At 31.3% G+C, this 22,827-nt stretch overlaps 1 protein-coding gene across 1 annotated transcript in view; it reads left to right on the top strand.

Annotated features, from left to right (window-relative positions):
- The window catches only part of LOC143430514 (multiple PDZ domain protein), a 211,150-nt gene that overhangs the window by 80,318 nt on the left and 108,005 nt on the right, over positions 1–22,827 (top strand). The window contains exons 14-16 of the mRNA XM_076906829.1: positions 1,807–1,968; positions 2,067–2,309; positions 4,218–4,448. Coding sequence (XP_076762944.1) covers positions 1,807–1,968; positions 2,067–2,309; positions 4,218–4,448 — 636 coding nt within the window. The remainder of the gene's footprint in view (positions 1–1,806; positions 1,969–2,066; positions 2,310–4,217; positions 4,449–22,827) is intronic.

Raw genomic sequence — 22,827 nt, 5'->3', positions numbered from 1 at the left:
GTTGTTTAGTTTTCTAATTAAGTAATACTTTAAGTCTTTGAAATTTCATGTCAGTTGTTTAGTTTTTTAATTAAGTAATAATTTAACTTTTTGAAATTTCATATCAGTTGTTAGTTTTCTAATTAAGTAATACTTTAAGTCTTTGAAATTTCATGTCAGTTGTTTAGTTTTTTAATTAAGAAATAATTTAACTTTTTGAAATTTCATGTCAGTTGTTCAGTTTTTTAATTAAGTAATAATTTAACTTTTTGAAATTTCATATCAGTTGTTAGTTTTCTAATTAAGTAATACTTTAAGTCTTTGAAATTTCATGTCAGTTGTTTAGTTTTCTAATTAAGTAATACTTTAAGTCTTTGAAATTTCATGTCAGTTGTTTAGTTTTTTAATTAAGTGATAGTTTAACTCTTTGCGCTTGGCTTCTGTTTGAATGTTAGCAATAGAAATTATTATTAAAACTAGCAATTGAAATTTTCCATTCGAATAGAAGACTTGAATGAAATATGGATTTCTTATAAATTATAATTTTATTAATTATATTCTTCTTTCTTAAAAATTTTTTAAGACGTTGTGGTGGAAAATGTTCAACTTTTTGCACTTAGCTTCTTTGCAGATATTAGCAATAGAAATTATTGCTAAAATAGCAATATTTTAGCAATACAAGAAGAACTATTATTAAAGTGGCAATATTTTAGCAACACTTTAGCAATAGAATTACTATTAAAATAGTAATATAAAATATTAATATCTTAGCTGTAAAACAAAATAGGAATTCTTAGCAATTTTCAGAAATAATTTCTATTGCTAATATCTTCCAGCAATAGAAAATTTCCATTCTAATAGAAGACTTGAGAAAAACATAGATTTTTCAAAAAGCTGTGGTGAAATTAGTTTAACTCTTTGCACTCAGATACTTTCCAGACATTAATAATAGAAACTATTGCTAAAATATCGCTAAAAAATTGCTAACATCTCTCAGCAATGGAAAATTTTCCTTTCAAATAGAAAACTTTGAGTTCAGGAGAACCTCTTCCTCCTCATTTAAGGATCATTGGTAGAATGTAAGGAACAGATCAGAAAGTTGTATAATAATACATGTAAACAGATAGAGAATCATGTGCATTCAGAACACCATGGGTATTGCTGTCTCTCTTGCTTCGCCACAACAAGCGCAAACTGTTAAACCAATAAAAATCACTCGTAGATGTTATATGGACAGTGGGTTCAAAAAAACCTCTTCCTCGTTATTTAAGGATCATTGATAGAATGCAAGAAACAGATCAGAAAGCTGTATAATAATATATGTAAGCAAATAGAGAATCATGTATATTCAGAACACCATGGGTATTGCTGTCTCTCTTGCTTCGCCACAACAAGCGCAAACTGTTAAACCAATAAAACTCACTCGTAGATGTTATATGGACAGTGGGTTCAAGAAAACCTCTTCCTCGTTATTTAAGGATCATTGCTAGAATGCAAGAAACAGATCAGAAAGCTGTATAATAATATATGTAAGCAAATAGAGAATCATGTACATTCAGAACACCATGGCTGTTGCTGTCTCTCTAGCTTCGCCACTACAATCACAAACTGTTAAACCAATAAAAATTGCTCATAGATATCGTAGACAGTGGGTTCTCTTCCTCGTTAAGTACAAATCAGAAAATTGTACATATGTAAACAGAAAGAAAATCATGTACATACAGAACACCATGGCTGTTGCTGTCTCTCTAGCTTCGCCACTACAATCACAAACTGTTAAACCACAAAAAATCTCCCAACTAATATAAATCTCCTTACTCTGTACAGGTGAACGGATACAGATTGCTGGGTATCAATCACATGGAGGTGGTCAGCGTGCTGAAAGTATTACCCATACACGTCCGCATGGTGTGTGGCAGGAACATAGCATCCCACGATCCTCTGTGCCCCATCGACACTGCCCAACATCAGGCTGCGTTCCAAACCAGAGTAAGAAACTCGACTCGTCTACATTGTTCACAGTTTAATTGTACTTGTACTTGATATATTGGCAATCCAAGTGTAACCAGGTGAAACCTTCTTCGTAGAGTATCCTTGGGGGGTCGCTGCAGAATCTGCTGCCAACGATGGACCGTCTGGTGAAGGCCAAGTCGGATGGTTCACTGGCGTCGACCACCACCACGGCTACAGTTACGGATGCCAGTTTGAATAAGATGAAGTCGCGTTCGTTGGAACCACTGACTGGGCTGGCGATGTGGAGTTCAGAGCCGCAGATCATCGAATTGGTTAAGGGAGAACGGGGCCTTGGGTTCTCCATATTGGATTATCAGGTATCTGCAACCCTTGCTTATCTTCATTAAACACATTTCAAACGTTAATCACTGTGAATGTTCACCAATAAAATACCTTTGAAACAATAATAAAAAAATAGTGGATTATCAGGTATCTACAACCTTTGCTTATATTCATTAAACACATTTCAAACGTTAATCACTGTGAATGTTCACCAAAAAATACCTTTGAAGCAATAATAAAAAATATTGAATTATCAGGTATCTGCAACCTTTGCTTATATTCATTAAACACATTTCAAACGTTAATCACTGTGAATGTTCACCAAAAAATATCTTTTTAACAATAATAAGAAATATTGGATTATCAGGTATCAGCAACTTTTGCTGGCTACCCTTCTGATGACATCTTTTTTAGTTACTTTATTATTTCTTATCTTCATTAAAACACAACCATTTTAGAAGTTAATATTAACCACTGTGAATGTTCACCAAAAAATACCTTTCTAACAATAATGACAAGGAACTGTCCAGCGCTGGTTTATCTAAAAAATATTGGATTATCAGGTATCAGCAACTTTTGCTAGCTTCGCTTTTGATCACTTCTGTTTTAGTTACTCCATTATTTCTTATCTTTATTGAACACAACCATTTTGATTAATTTTAAACCACTGTGAAAGTTCAACAAAAGAAGACCTGTGTAACAATAATAACAAAGAACTATCCAATGCTTCTTTATCAAACAAGAGAAAAACTGCAGACCTTTTATTCTTATTAAACAATACAACACTAATGTCAAGGAACTATCCAATGCTTATTTATCCAAAAAATATTGGATTATCAGGTGTCAACAACCTTTGCTGGCTGATAACATCTCTTTTAGTTGCTTCATTATCTCTTATCTTCATTAAAACACAACCATTTCAAACGTTAATATCAACTACTGTGAATGTTCACCAAAAAAAACCTTTGTAACAATAATGTCAAGAAACTGTCCAGCGTTTTTTTTTATTTAAGAAATAAAACTGTAGACATCTTATTCTTGTTAAACACAGCCATTTCAGAGATAGTTAATATTAGTTAATATCAACTAGTGTGAATATGTCAATATTAGTTAATATTAACTAGTGTAAAGTCAGTATTAGTTAATATTAACTAGTATGAATATTCACCAAAAAACACCTTAGTAAGAATAATGTCAAGGAACTGTCCAGCACCTTTTTATCAAAAAGACGGTAGACCTCTTACTCCTATTAACACAGCTATTTCAGAGGTAGTTAATATCAGTTAATATTAATTAGTGTGAATATGGCAATATTAGTTAATATTAACTAGTGTGAGTGTGTCAATATTAGTTAATATTAACTAGTGTGGATATGTCAATATTAGTTAATAATAACTAGTGTGAATGTACACTAAAAAACATCTTTGTAACAATAATGTCAAGGAACTGTCCAGCACTTTTTTATCAAAAAGACTGTAAAGCTCTTATTCTTATCAAACACAGCTATTTCAGAGGTAGTTAATATTAACTAGTGTGAATATTAATTTATATTAACTAGTGTAAATGTGTCAATATTAGTTAATATCAACTAGTGTGAATGTACACTAAAAAACATCTTTGTAACAATAATGTCAAGGAACTGTCCAGCACTTTTTTATCAAAAAGACTGTAAAGCTCTTATTCTTATCAAACACAGCTATTTCAGAGGTAGTTAATATTAACTAGTGTGAATATTAATATATATTAACTAGTGTAAATGTGTCAATATTAGTCAATATCAACTAGTATAAATCTTCACCAGAAAAACAGCTCTGTAACAATAATCTCAAAAATCTACCAGCGTTTTTTTATAAAAAAAAAAACTGCAGACTCTTACTCTTATTAAACACAACCATTTCATATCAATATTTTTGATATTAACCAGTGTAATCCGTGTGTTTCAGGATCCAATGAACCCCAACGAGACTGTGATAGTAATAAGATCGCTGGTACCCGGTGGCGTGGCCCAAGTGGATGGCCAGCTAATACCAGGCGATCGTCTGCTGTTCGTGAACGACATCGCGTTGGAGAACGCGACCTTGGACCAGGCTGTGCAGGCGTTGAAAGGCGCGCCAAAGGGCACAGTTCGCATAGGCGTGGCGAAGCCGTTGCCAATTCCAGACAGTATTGTCCAGGTGAGCGATCAGGAGGACAGGATCGAACCGTCCGCCGATAGAGATAACGATACGGCCATGTGCTCGATCATGGACAGCCATAAACAGAGGCGAGAGTACTTTAGGGAGCGCAAAGTGAACGTGATCGAGCCGCCACACCATATGGACTTGATCGAGGGGCTGAAACATCAGCACAACCTCGTCAAATCCGAGAGTTTCTGAGATCAGACGATTTATTTAGAACAATTCTGACCAAACGAGCATTGTCGACCCTTTTTTACTCATATTTCATTAGTTGTATCTTTCTTATTTTTAGTTTCTCAACTTTATAAGTTGAGGATACCTGGACAAGTGTGTATCGATGATTAAGTTGAAGTTAGAGGTTTGGTTAGAGGTGAAGAGTTTAGTCAGTTTTGGGGAGTTGGTGTCTATACGTGTGTCTATTCTGCGTTTGGGTTGATTATTTGGTGCAGAAGTAATTTAGAGTTTGAGTATTGTTGATTGAAGATTTTTGTTAGAAGTGTATCTTTGGGGAAATGTATGTCTAGGTGATTAGAATACTGGAACGGGGTTGTTTATGTTTTTTTTTTTTAGTCTATATTGGTGCGTTGGAAGTTTGTTTGAGCGTTTTTAGGTGTGAACAGTTTTAAAAGCGCGAGTTTTTTAAACGTAAGATTTTTAAGCCCAAATTTTCCAAGCGTAAGTCTTCTAAGCACGAGTTTCTAAGCGCAAGCTTTCAAAGCGCAAACCTTCTAAGTACAAACTTTCTAAGCACAAAATTTCTAAGAGCAAACTTTCTAATAGCAAACTTTCTGAGCGCAAACCTTCTAAGAGCAAACTTTCTAATAGCAAACTTTCTAATAGCAAACTTTCTGAGCGCAAACCTTCTAAGAGCAAACTTTCTAAGCACCTACAGTATCACAAGCGCAAAATTTTTAAGAGCAAACTTTCTAAGCACAAACTTTCTAAGCGCAAGCTTCCAAAGCGCAAACTTTCCAAGTGCAAACTTCCTAAGAGCAAATTTTCTAAGCGCTTACAGTATCACAAGCGCAAACTTTCAAAGCACAAACTTTCTAAGCTCAAACTTTGTAAGAGCAAACTTTCTAAGTTCAAGCTTCCAAAGTGCAAACTTTCAAAGCACAAACTTTCTAAGTACAAACTTTCTAAGAGCCTACAATATCACGAGCGCAAACTTTCCAAGTGCAAACTTCCTAAGAGCAAATTTTCTAAGCGCTTACAGTATCACAAGCGCAAACTTTCAAAGCACAAACTTTCTAAGTTCAAGCTTCCAAAGTGCAAACTTACAAAGCACAAACTTTCTAAGTACAAACTTTTTAAGCACCTACACACAAGCGCAAGCTTTCTAAGCGCCTAATTTTTCCTCATTCGTTAATTCATTATGGAGATCTACGAATAAAGTAAGCTCATAACAACAGAAAATGGTGGAAACAGTGAACGACATACTAACTGGTTCAGCAAAACCAAAAACAAAACCAAAAAGGATGCACTGTAGTAGACACTGTCACCTCAAAACGAAGCTGATCTTCCTAACAAAGAAATCAAAATTTGTACTGAGCTTAAATCTATCGCATAGAAGTACAGATTTATCGTATATTAAATTGAAAAGTGTTTGAAGGATACTTAACTTTGATAAAAAGTCTACAATGCCTGTTTGGTCGCGCGTCAGTGCTGTCCAGTTGAAATAGATGTTGCCTCTTGCATACTCTCTTCTTCCCTTTTTTATTGGATTTTGAAATTAACTTGAAGCTTTGAGAGTTGAAATTCTGAGCTTTAAAGTTTGGATAGTTGTAGCTTTCAGCTGTGAAGCTTTGAGAGTTGAAACTCTGAACTTTGAAGCTTTGAGAGTTGAAACTCTCAATTTTGAAGCTTTGAGAGTTGAAACTCTGAGAGTTGAAGCTCTGAGAGCCGAAACTCTGAACTTTGAAGCTTTGAGATTTGAAACTTTGAAAGTTAAAGCACTGAGAGTTGTAACTTTGAAATTTGAAGCATTGAGATTTGGAACTTTGAGAATTGAAGCTCTGAGAGTTGGAACTTTGAGAATTGAAGCTCTGAGAGTTGAAAATCTCAATTTTGAAGCTTTGAGAGTTGAAATTCTGAGCTTTGAAGTTTTAAGAGTTTAAGTTCTGAGCTCTGAAGTTTCCAATTCTAAAACTTTGAGATCTAAATCTTTTAGAGTTGAAATTCTAAGCTTTTAATCTCTGAAAATTGAAAAATTTATAGCTTCAGAGCTTTGAAGCTCTGAGATAAAAAATTTTAACGATTACAGGGAAGAAGAGTGCGCTTATTTAATTCTTGAGCAAAGCTGGAACAACATTGGTGCAGAGGAACATATCTCTGTCCATCAGTCACTGAACACTTCCTCCATTCACCTGCAATTTAATTTCTCTTCAACAAATAATGAACAAGAATTGAATTTTATTATTCAATTTTATTATTGAATTTTCAGAATTTTCAGAATTTTCATTACAATTTTTATTATTCAATTTTATTATTGAATTTTCTGAATTTTCATTAGAAATTTTGTTATTCAATTTTATTACTGAATTTTCTGAATTTTCATTAGAATTTTTATTATTCAATTTTATTACTGAATTTTCAGGATTTTCAGAATTTTCATTACAATTTTTATTATTTTACTGAATTTTCTGAATTTTCATTAAAAATTTTATTATTCAATTTTATTATTGAATTTTCTGAATTTTCATTAGAAATTTTATTATTCAATTTTATTATTCAATTTTATTATTGAATTTTCTGAATTCTCATTAGAATTTTTATTATTCAATTTTATTACTAAATTTTCTGAATTTTCTGAATTTTCTGAATTTTCTGAATTTTCTGAATTTTTTGAATTTTCTGAATTGCCTGAATTTTCTGAATTTTCGCTAGAAATTGATCGAGTGTTCAGTGACACATGTACAGGAGTAAATATATATATGTATGTTTTATGTATTATATTGAAATCTGTGCTTGCACAAACCCCGTTGCTTCTCGAGGGATTCCTCAGCCTCTGTTCTCTCCATTGGACGTGGATCGCGTGTCTTCGAGACGATCGACACTTCCAAAAAAGAAAAACGAAACTTAATAGCAGACTCTGTCGTCGATTTCTACTCTCCAAATCGATCCTGTTTTTTTCTTTATCGTTTCGATTTTCAATTTAGTTCTTGCTATTTAAATCAAGAGAAACTTGAGGGTTTCAAGGTCCAGGGTTGCTCAAGGGGATCTGGATGACCTTAATTGCTCCAGATTTTCATTAAAATTAAACTTCCGTCCAGTTAACACGTTCTATGTCCTGTGATGCGATTTTTTTTGTGGTTTATTGGTTTTTGGTCATGAAATTATTAATCTTTCAATATTAATTCGCTCGTAAGATAAACCAAATGTTGATTCTCTCTAATAATAGTAGCAATAATTGATTTCTTAAAAGAAAACTTAATTCTTTTTTAAATTTATTTAATTTATTAATAATTTTTGGTCAAGCAATTATTGATTTTTCAATATTAATTTGCTTATGAGACGAAGCAAATGTTAATCCCTTTATAATAATAGTTGCAATAATTAATTTGTTAAAAGAAAATCGATTTTTTAAAATTTATTTAATTTATTAATAATTTTTGGTCAAGAAATTGAGTCGAATGAATCGAGTGAGTTAATTAAGTGAAGTGAATAGACTAAGTTTTATCTTGTTAGTCGAGTAAATCGAGTAAATTGAGTCAAATGAGTCGGTTAAATCAAGCAAATTCAATGAAGTAAATCAACTGAATCGACTGACTCAAATAAATTAAATACATTGAGTCAAATGATTGCAATAATCTAACTCTCCAACAATGCAACAATTTCTCAAAAAAATTAAAGGACCAATAAATCTCCAACAATGCAACAATTTCTCAGAAAATTTAAAGGGCCAATAAATCTCCAACAAACCGCATGAAACACAAAATTAAATCCTCATTAAATCAATTTCTCAGGACATAGAACGTGTTGATATCAATCAGATATTCCAAGCAGTACTTAATTAACCTGATTACCTTAAAACATAGATTAAAACTCCCTCGTACAGGTAAATATATCTCTTTAACACCAATCCAAAGTGTTCCACGCGTGGTATCGCCACGAACCAATTTCGTTCAGTCAAACAAATCGCAACAAATGAATTCAGGGTTTTCGAGACGCTCTTTTGATACAACTACTAATTACTAAAATATTAGACAATTAAAAGAAACATTTAAATAGACTTTTCTGAAGCTTCTCTCTTATTAAGCTTCTTCCATCGTACGATGAACTGAAAAATGATTCCCTTATTTTTTCAAATTTATTATTATTATCCTAGAAATGATTTTCTTTTTTCTTTTAGATAATTATTTAAGTTGTCTGTTACTGACCAGCGTAATACATTTATTACGTGGATTGTTCTCTTTATATATTATATTATATTTACAAATGGTGCATTTTACTGTCGAACGAAAAGTGAAAAGAAAATCCCTTTTTCTTTTTTACTTAAAAAAAAACTTTTTAAACGTGTACGAATTATCGTTAATAAATAGGGTTTCGTACAGGTTGTTTTTATTTTGTTTAAATCCATCCCTTCAAACCTTTTTCCTTCTTTTTTTTTTCTTTTTTTCTTTTTTTCTTTTTCTCAATAATTAATTTTTATTTTGTCTACCATTTTTTTTTTTTTGTACATTAATTATTATTTTCGTTCAATTATTATTATATAATTTATTTATTAAATGTACAAACAATCTATATAGGGTGTACCAAACAAAAAAAGATATATAAAATTGAGAAGAATATTTTTTAATATAAAAACAAAATTTAATCTTAGACTTTATTGTTTATTAATTGTTTTAATAATTTATTTCATCAAAAATGTTCGTAAGTGTACGCACAAGTGTACGATCCACGCTTAAGTGAAATTAATTAGTTAATTTCGAGACTATTAAAAATTTTGTTTAATTAAATATTTTGATTAGAAAAAGAAAGACAGAAAATCGTGCGTTCGCTGGTCGTATGGACAATTTTAAACGATGTAAAATCGAAGAACCAGGTTTTAGAAACGTAATTAATTTTATTTTATTTTGTAGATCCCTTTTTTTAATTAAGGATATTTATTTTGATGTTTAAAGCTGACTCTGTGAGTTATCCTTTGAAGTTTGAAGGAAAGAAGCTTTGAAAATTTCGTTTTCTTTAGTGTTCAATTCGATATCGACGTTAAATACTGTTTTGTGGATTTATTAGAGATTTAGGACTCTCGAATAGAGATTTTGAAATTTAATTTGAGAGATATTAGATTTATTAGAGATATTAGATTTATTAGAGATACTAAAATTTAATTTAAGAAATATTAGATTATTTTGAGATATTAAAATTTAATTTAAAAGATATTAGATTTTTTAGAGATATTAAAATTTAATTTAAGAGATATTAAAATTTAATTTAAAAGATATTAGATTATTTAGAGATATTAAAATTTAATTCAAGAGATATTAGATTTTTTAGAGATTTTGAAATTTAATTTAAGAGATATTAGATTTTTTAGTGATATTAAAATTTAATTTAAGAGATATTAAAATTTAATTTAAGAGATATTAGATTTTTTAGTAATATTAAAATTTAATTTAAGAGATATTAGATATTTTAGAGATATTGAAATTTAATTTTTTTTTAATTAGAGAAATGCAAATGAGAAATATAAGAGGTCGTCTGAGGAAAAGTTAATTTTATTCGTTAAGATTATTTGTTACTTTCTGTTTTAGGAAAATTTAATTTTATAAGTCAAGAATATTTGGTATTTTTTGTTTGAGGAAAAGTTAATTTTAAATATTAAAAATAGTTGGCACTTTCTGTCTGAGCAAAAATTAATTTTAAAAGTTGAGAATATTTGGTATTTTCTGTCTAAGAAAAAGTTAATCTTAAAAGTTAAGAATATTTAGTACTTTCTGTAACAATTTATTTAGAAATTCATGAATCTTTTATTGTTTAAAGGACTTTAGCTTCCTTAATTTTCATTAGAACCAAAGAACAAATGTTAAAACAGTTTATTAACATTTTTAAACATTTCTACATCCACTTTACTATTTTTCTGTCGAATTGAACACCAAATAAAACGAAATTAAAGAAAGCAACAATAATAATAATAATAATAAAATGGCACCACGAATGGTTCGCGTGAGCAACAATATCAACAATTTTCATAAATTAAATTACACTAAACGTTTAAATATTACGTAATAAAATTAAATTAATTATTTTCAAATCAGAGAATTTTTGTTATTTATTTAAAAATTGTTTGGTGAGTTTTATTTACTTTAAGAAACCAATAAAATTCAAATTAATGAATGAATTATCGTTAGTACGAGTTTATTTATAAAACTGAATGAAAAGAACCACAAAAAATAATTATTTTCAAGCCAGAGAATTTTTTGTTATTTATTTAAGAGTTGTTTCATGTTTTTTACTTTCTTTAAGAGGCCAGTAAAACTCAAATTAATGAATAAATTATCGTTAACACGATTTTACTTATAAATTATGAAATTGAACGAAAAGAGCCACAAAAAATAATAGTTTTCAAGCCAGAGAATTCTTTATTATTTATTTAAAAATTATTTGGTGTGTTTTACTTACTTTAAGAGTAGTTTGATGTGTTTTACTTTCTCTGAAGAAGCCACTAAAATTCAAATTAATTAATGAATTATCGTCAGCACGATTTATTTATAAAACTGAATGAAAAGAATCACAAGAAATAATTGTTTTTAAGCCAGAGATTTTTTTATTATTTATTTAAAAAGTGTTTGGTGCATTTTACTTACTTTAAGAATAGTTTGACATGTTTTACTTCCTTAAAAAACCCAGTGAAACTCCAATTAATGAATGAATGATCCTTAGCACGATTTTATTTATGAACTAAAAGAAATAATTGTTTTCAAGCCAGAGAATTTTTTGTTATTTATTTAAAAATTGTTTGGTGCATTTTACTTACTTTAAGAATAGTTTGATGTGTTTTACTTCCTTCAAAAACCCAGTAAAACTCCAATTAATGAATGAATGATCCTTAGCACGATTTTATTTATGAACTAAAAGAAATAATTTTTTTCAAGCCAGAGAATTCTTTATTATTTATTTAAAAATTGTTTGGTGTATTTTACTTATTTTAAGAATAGTTTGATGCGTTTTACTTCCTTCAAAAACCCAGTAAAACTCAAATTAATGAATGAATGATCGTCAGCACGATTTTATTTATGAAAAGAGCCACAGAAAATAAAATAAATCCACTCTCGAGTGGAAAACAGCGTCTCGCAAGAACCAGTTCGTCTAAATTCGAATTAATGCAACGACCAGCGACAAATCTAGCCTCGAAAGTGGCGATCTCTCGCGGCGTCGCGATTTTTTAGCCCAACGAGTGACCATCTTGGTCCGCGTTTAAGTTCAGATAACTTGGTTATCTGAGCGCTGTAATCGATGGCGAGAAAATCCGTACGAAAGCAAATCTAACGTGTGACGAGTGTGCAATTTCCTGTGTCAACAAGTGGACAAACCTGTAAACGACGGGAGAGACGAATATTAAAATGAGCGAAACGTGAAACGCGAGAGGAGGAAGGGTCGTCGCGACGAGAGAAATGAGAAAATCTGGCGGAAATGAAAGAAAAGAAACTTACGTGATGCGACGCACGATCGTTTAGTCGGTTGTAGTCGTGCAATTACCGCGGATGGGTCTGTAGAATGACCAGCCATCGAGACAGCTGAGTAAGTACTGAACAAAACGATTGTAATAGTGAATGAAAGTTGCCTGGTAGAGTAGCTGAACGGAACGAACGAATAATTTATTATTTTTTGCATTTCGACTGACTATTTTCCACCGCCCTTTTACGAACGAGGCTCACACGCGTGCACACAACAGGATTTCGCGTGTCCACGTGTCACGTCGACAGGAAGTTGTTATATATAGTCTAGTATTTGGTTTTTGCTCTCTCTTTCTCCCTTTTTCTCTCTTTTCGAGAGGATTTTTGTTATGTAAATTTATTATAAATTTATAAATTCAGGAATTTATTGTAAAGCTATTAATTATTTGGATGAAGATTGTTGGCAAGGTTTTACATTTGGTTTTCTTCGTAATTGGATTTTGTGTTGTCGAGGATATCTTCGTGAGGGGTGTAAATGGGTGTAAGTTGTTAATTATTGTTTATTGGAGAATTATTAAGGAAGGAGGGTACGCGGTCTGATTTTTTTTATTTTTATGTTTTAGAGTTTAAAGCAGAACGATATGGTGGTTTGCAATTTGTATGTTTGAAAATTCCAAGCAGCGTGATTGCGCTTCTCAATTTCGATGGCTCAAAATTCCAAGCAGAGAAAATGGTTCCTCTCAATTTCTACACCTTAAATTTATAAGCAGCGCGATGGGGCTTCTTAATTTCTACGTCTCAAAGTTCGAAGTAGCGCGTTGGTGTTCCTCAATTTCTACGTCTCAGAATTCCAAGTAATGCGATGATTTTTCTGAATTTCTACATTTCAAATTTCCAAGCAACGCGATGGTTATTCTCAGAATTCCAAGCAGTACGATGGCGTTTCTCAATTTCTACGTTTCAAAGTTCGAAGTAGCGCGTTGGTATTCCTCAATTTCTACCTCTCAGAATTCTAAATAATGCGATGGTTCTTCTCAATTTCTACATTTCAAATTTCCAAGCAACGCGATGGTTATTCTCAGAATTCCAAGCAGTACGATGGCGTTTCTCAATTTCTACGTTTCAAAGTTTGAAGTAGCGCGTTGGTACTCCTCATTTTCTACGTCTCAGAATTCCAAGTAATGCGATGATTTTTCTCAATTTCTACATTCCAAATTTCCAAAGCAACGAGATGGTTATTCTCAAAATTCCAAGCAGTACAATGGCGTTTCTCAATTTCTACGTTTCAAAGTTCCAAGCACCACGATGGTTCTTCCTAAAGTTCCAAGTAGCGCGTTGGTACTTCTCAATTTCTACGTCTCAAAGTTCCAAGTAGCGCGTTGGTTCTTCTCAATTTCTACATTTCAAATTACTAAGCAGCACGATGGCGCATCCCAATTTCTACGTTTCAAAGATTGAAGTAGCGCGTTGGTATTCCTCAATTTCTACGTCTCAGAATTCTAAATAATGCGATGGTTCTTCTCAATTTCTACGTTTCAAAGTTCGAAGTAGCGCGTTGGTTCTTCTCAATTTCTACACTTTAAATTACTAAGCAGCACGATGGCGCATCCCAATTTCTACGTTTCAAAGATTGAAGTAGCGCGTTGGTATTCCTCAATTTCTACGTCTCAGAATTCTAAATAATGCGATGGTTCTTCTCAATTTCTACGTTTCAAAGTTCGAAGTAGCGCGTTGGTTCTTCTCAATTTCTACACTTTAAATTACTAAGCAGCACGATGGCGCATCCCAATTTCTGCGTTTCAAAGATTGAAGTAGCGCGTTGGTATTCCTCAATTTCTACGTTTCAAAGTTCGAAGTAGCGCGTTGGTTCTTCTCAATTTCTACATTTCAAATTTCCAACCATCGAGATGGTTATTCTCAAAATTCCAAGCACTACGATTGTTCTCAATGTTTCAAGCACCGCGATGGTTTTTCTCAATTTCTACATTTTAAAGTTCCAAGCTCCGCGATGGTTCCTCTCAATTTCTACAGATTACACTCGTAAGCAGCACTTAATTTCTACGCCTCAAAGTTCAAAATAGCCGCGATGGTTCCTCTCAATTTCTACAGATTAAACTCATAAGCAGCACTTAATTTCTACGCCTCAAAGTTCAGAATAGCGTGTTGGTTGCTCTCAATTTCTACAGATTAAACTCGTAAGCAGCACTGAATTTCTACGCCTCAAAGCTCAAAATAGCCGCGATGGTTCCTCTCAATTTCTACAGATTAAACTCATAAGCAGCACTGAATTTCTACGCCTCAAAGTTCAGAATAGCGCGTTGGTTCTTCTCAATTTCTACGCCTCAAAATACTAAGCTTCGCGATGATTCTTCTCAATTTTTACGTCTCAAAGTTCCAAGTGGTGTGATGGTTCCTCTCAATTTCTACAGATTAAACTCGTAAGCAGCACTGAATTTCTACGCCTCAAAGCTCAAAATAGCCGCGATGGTTCCTCTCAATTTCTACAGATTAAACTCATAAGCAGCACTGAATTTCTACGCCTCAAAGTTCAGAATAGCGCGATGGTTCTTCTCAATTTCTACGCCTCAAAATAATAAGCTTCGCGATGATTCTTCTCAATTTTTACGTCTCAAAGTTCCAGGTGGTGTGATGGTTCCTCTCAACTTCTACGTCTCAAAGTTCCAGGTAGTGTGATGGTTCTTCTCAATTTTGACGTCTCAAAGTTCCAAGTGGTACGATGGTTTCTCTCAACTTTTACGTCTCAAAGTTCAACATTCCAGGTAGTGTGATGGTTCTTCTCAATTTCTACGCGTCAGAGTTTCAAGTAGCGCGATCGTTCTTCTTAATTTCTACGTCTTAGAATTCCAGGCAGCGCGATGATGGACCTTTTAAGTTTTACGCCTCAAAATACCAAACTGCGCGATGGTTTTTCTCAATTTCTACGTCTCAATGTTCAAAATTCCAGGTAGTGTGATGGTTCTTCTCAATTTCTACGCGTCAGAATTCCAAGTAGTGCGATGGTTCTTAATTTCTACGTCTCAGAATTCCAAGCAGTGCGACGATGCACCTTTTAAGTTCTACGCCTCAAAATGGCAAGTAGCGCGATGGATCTTCTCAATTTCTGCATTTCTAAGTTCCAAGCAACGCGATAATGATCCGTTTAACTTTCTACGTCTCAGAATTCCAAGTAGTGCGATGGTTCTCCCCAATTTCTGTGGCTCAAAATTCCAACCAGTCGATGGTTTTTCTCAATTTCTACATTTTAAATTTCCAAACAACGCGATGGTTATACTCAAAATTTCGAGCAGTACGATGGCGTTTCCCAATTTTTACGTCTCAAAGTTCCAAGCACTACGATTGTTCTTCTCAAAGTTCCAAACACCGCGATGGTTTTTCTCAATTTCTACTTTTTAAAGTTCCAAGAACCTCGATGATTCTTCTCAAAGTTTCAAATACCACGGTTGTTCTTCTCAAAGTTCCAAGTAGTGCGATGGTTTTTCTCAATTTCTACTTTTTAAAGTTCCAAGGACCTCGATGATTCTTCTCAAAGTTTCAAATACCACGGTTGTTCTTCTCAAAGTTCCAAGTAGTGCGATGGTTTTTCTCAATTTCTACTTTTTAAAGTTCCAAGGACCTCGATGGTTCTTCTCAAAGTTTCAAATACCACGGTTGTTCTTCTCAAAGTTCCAAGCACTGCAATAGTTCTTCTCAATTTCTACATTCAAAACTTTCAAGCAGTCGATGATGCTTCTCAATTTCTATGTTCCAAAATTCAAAGTACTACGCTGGTTCTCCTCAAAGTTCCAAAGCAGAACGATAACGCTCCTCAATTTGTACGTCCCAAATTTTCCAAGTAGTGCAATAGTTCTTCTTAATTTCTGCATCTCAAACTTCCAATAAAAGCGATGATACTTCTCAATTTCTACGTTTCAAAGTTTCAGGTAGCGTGATGGTGCTTCTTTCTATGTCTCAAAGTTTCAAGTAACGTAACAGTGCTCCTCAATTTTTATGTCTCTTTTCAAGTAGCGTGATTGTGCTTCTCAATTTTTACGTCTCAAAGTTCAAAGCACTACGATGATTCTCCTCAAAAGCGCTTCTCAATTTCTACGTCTCAAACTTCCAAACAGCGTTTCTCAGTCTCTGCGTCTGAAAGTTCCAAGCACACCAATGGTTCTACTCAAAGTTCCAATGCTCGATGGATCTTCTCGATTTCTACGTCTCAAATTTCCAAACAGCGTTTCTCAGTTTCAGTGTCTCAAATTTCCAAAAAGCGCTTCTCAGTTGCTGCGTCTGAAATTTCCAAACAACGCGATGACTCTGTTCTACTACTTAACAATAGCGAATCTTGCTATTGTCGCTGTCATTCTTATTGTACCATTTCTTGTAAACGTTCAGCTTTGCATTTACAATAGCTTGACAATCATTATCATCTAGTTGGTTTCAACTCTGAGCATCGAATAATAGAAACTCGATGATTCTTCTCCTCTCAATTTCTACGTCTCAAACTTCCAAAAACTATAGTTTTTCTATTTATCGCTAGAGAATCTTGTATTATTGCTGCAGTACCGTTTGTCTGACCATCCAGCGTGCAATTCTCATCAAATAATATGACATTTAGCTTTTTTAAGCACTGAACTTAAGGTGGAACTGCTCTCAAACGACTAATTGTTACTCTCAATAAAAACAATTTAATTACTTCGAACATTTTCACAATTCTCGCACGTGAACATTAAACAAATAAAATTGCCTTTGTTCATCAATAATTATTGAAAATTCGTGAAAAATCCTGACCATTTGTGGACAAGTAATGTAAAAATATAAAATTAATATCTTGTTTAATATGGTATAAAATAAATTAAATAATACAATATAATGAATAAATAATAATAAAATAAACACAATTATGCTTAGGAATTTTTATATAATTTGAAATTTTTTATAAATATTATTTCTATAAAATATTATATATATTTACAAATATTAATAGTATTTTTAATATATATTTTTATATAATACTATTTTTATAAAATATATATTTATAAATATTAATAATATTTTTAATAATATTTTTATATAATACTATTTTTATAAAATATATATTTATAAATATTAATAATATTTCTAATATATATTTTTATCTAATATTATTAAAGAACTTTTATATAATTACCATCAACATATAAATAAAACAACAAAAGCATGTTAATAAATATAAAAAATATAAACAAATGACTACTTTCAAGCCATAAACATAATCGCAAAAACATAAATAATCAAATATAAGATACCAAGAGGCACAATAATCCCAAGTCCAATGAAACATTTCCAAAATTTTCTATCAAAACGTTCATACAGTACAGTATTTTAATTTATCAATCTTTCTACGTTAACAGCGTTCAAATAAACAATAATCGACAACTTAAATCCATTTAACGTTACTCACGAGGGTGTCCTTGAAACCATATATCAAAATGAAGAAAATTAATTATGAAAGCTTCTCAGAAGTTCAGTCAAAGTCACCATAGCGAATCTTTGGTTTCTCCTCTCTCTCTTTCTCTCTTAGAGAACATTTTTTTTTTATTATACAAGTATATACACATATGTATTGATTCTGTCCCTTCTTTCTCTTGCTTTACGCTCTATTATGTTAAGTTAGTTATATTATATTTCTCATTCGATTGTTTATGGCATCTGGTAATTAGAGTGGGGTGGTGATTGATGAAGAGCTGTGAGAGAAAACAGAAAATGAGTTATTTAGGATCAGAGACTGTTGCAGGTGAAACCTGAATCTATGGAATGGTTGGAACATCGTTTTGGATGTTCAGATGTACAGGTTGATAGGTAATTGGTGGTATAATTGAAAAGGGGTGATTATAGATGAAAAAATAAGTCGAGGATGTGGAATAAGAATTTTTCATTTGTGGCTTTGTTTTCGAGATAATCGACTTTTAACTTTTGACGGATATATACTGCACTCTTCTGTTCCAAATAATTGTAAAACTTTGCTCTAAATAATTCTAAAACTTTGTTAGAAATAATTCTACAACTTTGCTCTAAATAATCCCAAAGCTTTTCTAAATAATCCAAAAACATTGTTAGAAATAATCCTAAAACTTTGTTAGACGACTCTTACAACTTTGCCATAAATAATTTTCAAACTTTGCTCTCAATAATTCTAAAACTTTGCTCTAAATAATTCTAAACCTTTGCTCTAAGCAATCTTAAAACTTTGGTAGGAATAATCCTAAAACTTTGTTAGAAATAATCCCAAAGCTTTGCTTTAAATAATCCTAAAACTCTTCCAGAAGGAATTGTAAAACTTTAGTTTAGAAATCCCAAAACTTTGCTCTAAATAATCCCAAAACATTGCTCTAAATAATCCCAAAACATTGCTCTAAATAATCCTAAAACATTGCTCTAAATAATCCCAAAACTTTGCTCTAAATAATCCCAAAACTTTTCCATAAAGAGTTGTAAAACTTTACTTTAAAAATTCCCAAACTTTGCTCTAAACAATCCTAAAACTTTGCTTTAAAAATTCTAAAACTTTGTTAGAAATAATACTAAAACTCTTCTATAAATAATTGTAAAACTTTGCCTTAAATAATTTTAAAACTTTTCTCTAAATAATTCCAAAACTTTGCTTTAAATAATCCCAAAACTTTTCTCTAAATAATTCTAAAACTTTGCTCTAAATAATCCCAAAGCTTTTCTAAATAATCCAAAAACATTGTTAGAAATAATCCTAAAACTTTGCAGAAATAATCCTAAAACTTTGTTAGAACTGATCCTAAAACTTTGTTAGACGACTCTTACAACTTTGCCATAAATAATTTTCAAACTTTGCTCTCAATAATTCCAAAACTTTGCTCTAAATAATCCCAAAACTTTGCTTTAAATAATGCCAAGACTTTGCTCTAAACAATCCTAAAACTTTGTTAGAAATAATTCTAAAACCTTGCTCTAAATAATCCTAAGAGTTAGTAAAGCTTCCAAAAGTTTATATCCAACTTCTCTGAGTTTTGGAGCTTTGAGATCTGAAATATTGAGCTCTGAAGCTCTGAGATCTGAAGTTTTCAATTCTCAAGCTCTGAGATCTGAAGTTCTCAGAAAAGAAAAAAAGTTCTCAAAAAAGAAAGAAAACTTTTCTTCAAATGCTTGTTAAGCTTTACTTTAAAAATCCTAAAACTTTGCTCCAAGTAGTTCTAAAACTTTGCTCTAAATAATCCCAAAACTTTGATCTCACTAATCCTAAAACTTTATTCAAAATAACCCTACACCTTTGCCATAAATAATTTTAAATCTTTACTTTAAAAATTCCCACACTTTGCTCTAAACAATCCTAAAACTTTGCTTTAAAAATTCTAAAACTTTCTTAGAAATAATACTAAAACTCTTCTATAAATAATTGTAAAACTTTGCCTTAAATAATTTTAAAACTTTTCTCTAAATAATCCTAAAACTTTGCTTTAAATAATCCCAAAACTTTCTTAGAAATAATCCTACAACTTCACCATAAATAATTTTGAAACTTTACCACAAAAGATCCTAAAACTGCAAACAATTATCTTTCCTTTCAACTTTTTATTTTTACAAATATATGTATATACATATACACATATTATTCAAGTTTCCAATTATACAGGGTGTTCGATAACTAATAATACAACTCAAAATTGTGTGATTCTAGATGAAAACATAGAATAACAATTTTTCAACTGAGGCTTTATTTTCAAGAAACTCGACTTTAACACTTAAATTACAAACACGCAATGAAATAAAATATTTCAAACAAAGTTCGAAGCTTATAACAAATTTAATTATTACGAAAATTGCTGAAAATGTTGGCCATCCTGCAGAAAACATAATTCTGCTCTTCTAATTAAATTTCTATGAACTCTTTCTAAGGTATTCGATTGTTTTAATGTATGACAGGCTACGACAATCTTTTCTCTTAATTGCTCGCAACTTGTGATTTCTTCAGAATGCACAATCGATTTAATATGACTTCATAAGTAAAAGTCAAACGGAGTTAAGCTCAGGAGAACATGGTGGCCAAGCTATTGTTCCACCACGACCAATCCAACCTTGGTAATGTTGCTTTAAAAAATCTCTCGCAGCTGGAAAAACATTTTCGTGATATTGCAAGTGTTTATCGACGTAACTTCGATCGAGACAATGATCTACAGTGAGATCAGCTATATCGAGACGTGACCAAGTGCAGCCATGACCAACGAAAATTGAAAGTCGATTTTCTCAAAAACAAAGCCTCGAATGAAAAATTGTTATTCTATATTTTCGACTTGTTTTTTCATGTAGAATCAGCCTCCTTTCCGTTGTATCGCCAGTTACCGAATTAGAAACTTGAATAATATGTGTATATGTGTATACATATATTTGTAAAAATAAAAAGTTGGAAAGAAAGATGATTGTTTGCAGTTTTTGGATCTTTTGTAGTAAAGTTTTAATATTATTTATGGTAAAGTTGTAGGATTATTTCTTAGAAAGTTTTGGGATTTTTAAAGTAAAGTTTTACAATCCTTTATGGAAAAGTTTCAGGATTATTTACAGCAAAGTTTTGGGATTATTTAGAGAAAAGTTTTAAAATTATATAAAGCAAAGTTTTAGAATTACTTAAAGCAAAGTTTTGAGATTTTTAAAGTTTTACAATCCTTTATGGAAAAGTTTTAGGATTATTTAGAGTAAAGTTTTGGGATTATTTAGAGCAAAGTTTTGGGATTATTTCTAGAAGAGTTTTAAGATTGCTTAGTGTAAAGTTTTTGAATTATTTAGTGCAAACTTTTAAGATTATTTCTAGCAAAGTTTTACAATTCTTTATGGAAAAGTTGTAGGATTATTTCTAATAAAGTTTTACAATTATTTAGAGCAAAGTTTTAAGTTTATTTAAGGCAAAGTTTTAGGATTGTTTAGAGCAAAGTTTGGGAATTTTTAAACTAAAGCTTTAAAATTATTTATGGCAAAGGTGTACGGTTATTTTGAACAAAGTTTTAGGATTATTGAGATCAAAGTTTTGAGATTATTTAGAGCAAAATTTTAGAATTACTTAGAGCAAAGTTTTAGGATTTTTAAAGTAAAGCTTAACAAGCACTTGTAGAAAAGTTTTCTTTCTTTTTTGAGAACTTTTTTTCTTTTCTGAGAATTTCAGATGTCAGAGCTTGAGAATTGAAAACTTCAGATCTCAGAGCTTCAGAGCTCAATATTTCAGATCTCAAAGCTCCAAAGCTCAGAGAAGTTAGATATAAACTTTTGGAAGCTTTACTAACTCTTAGGATTATTTAGAGCAAGGTTTTAGAATTATTTCTAACAAAGTTTTAGGATTGTTTAGAGCAAAGTCTTGGCATTATTTAGAGCAAAGTTTTAGGATTATTTAGAGAAAAGTTTTACAATTATTTATTGCAAAGTTTTAGGATTATTTGTAACAAAGTTTTGGGATTATTTAGAGAAAAGTATTAAAATTATTTAAGGCAAAGTTTTACAATTATTTATAGAAGAGTTTTAGTATTATTTCTAACAAAGTTTTAGAATTTTTAAAGCAAAGTTTTAGGATTGTTTAGAGCAAAGTTTGGGAATTTTTAAAGTAAAGTTTTACAACTCTTTATGGAAAAGTTTTGGGATTATTTAGAGCAATGTTTTAGGATTATTTAGAGCAATGTTTTGGGATTATTTAGAGCAAAGTTTTGGGATTTCTAAACTAAAGTTTTGCAATTCCTTCTGGAAGAATTTTAGGATTATTTAAAGCAAAGCTTTGGGATTATTTCTAACAAAGTTTTAGGATTATTCCTACCAAAGTTTTAAGATTGCTTAGAGCAAAGGTTTAGAATTATTTAGAGCAAAGTTTTAGAATTATTGAGAGCAAAGTTTGAAAATTATTTATGGCAAAGTTGTAAGAGTCGTCTAACAAAGTTTTAGGATTAGTTCTAACAAAGTTTTAGGATTATTTCTACAAAGTTTTAGGATTATTTCTAACAATGTTTTTGGTTTATTTAGAAAAGCTTTGGGATTATTTAGAGCAAAGTTGTAGAATTATTTCTAACAAAGTTATAGAATTTTTAAAGCAAAGTTTCACAATTATTTGGAACAAAAGAGTGTAGTATATACCCAACTCAAATTCAAAATCGATTTTCCCAAAAACAAAGCTTCAAATAAAAAATTCTTATTCTACATTTTCTCTTTATTTTTTCATGTAGAATCACATCCTTTTCAATTGTACCAGCAGTTACCAATCACCCTGCAAATAAATAACTTCCAATCATCAATTTTATTACACATCACACTTTCATTTCTGAAAAAGAAAAAAAATAGTTAAAGGGCATAATAATAATTAAAAACCACTAAATTTCAGTCTTTAACTTCATGACTTATACAAAAACCATCGAAACCAATTAATTTCGCAATTAAAGTGTAATACTTACTGCATCACAAATTAACACTCATGGACCAACGAAAACAAATTTAAATCGCTGAAAGAAAGTCACTTAAATCACCATAGATGGCGTTTTAGTAGCATCATGAAATAAAAAGCGTGAAAATAACCTCAAAATCTTTGCTTTCTTGACTGGAACCATAATATGTCCTGCAATTAACCTTTAATTACAATAATAAGGCGTTTAAAGGACCAAACTGTCCCTCTTCAGTCATCTCCTCGCTTTTTCTCTTCAATTCTCAAGCATTCATCAACAATTCCTAGCAAAGTTAGTTTAATTTACTTTCTCACGTCTATCTCGTTCTTTAATTAGCGC

The sequence above is a fragment of the Xylocopa sonorina genome, chromosome 14 (assembly GCF_050948175.1).
Source record: "Xylocopa sonorina isolate GNS202 chromosome 14, iyXylSono1_principal, whole genome shotgun sequence".
NCBI lineage: Eukaryota > Metazoa > Arthropoda > Insecta > Hymenoptera > Apidae > Xylocopa > Xylocopa sonorina.
This window is presented reverse-complemented; position numbering and strand designations above follow the sequence as displayed.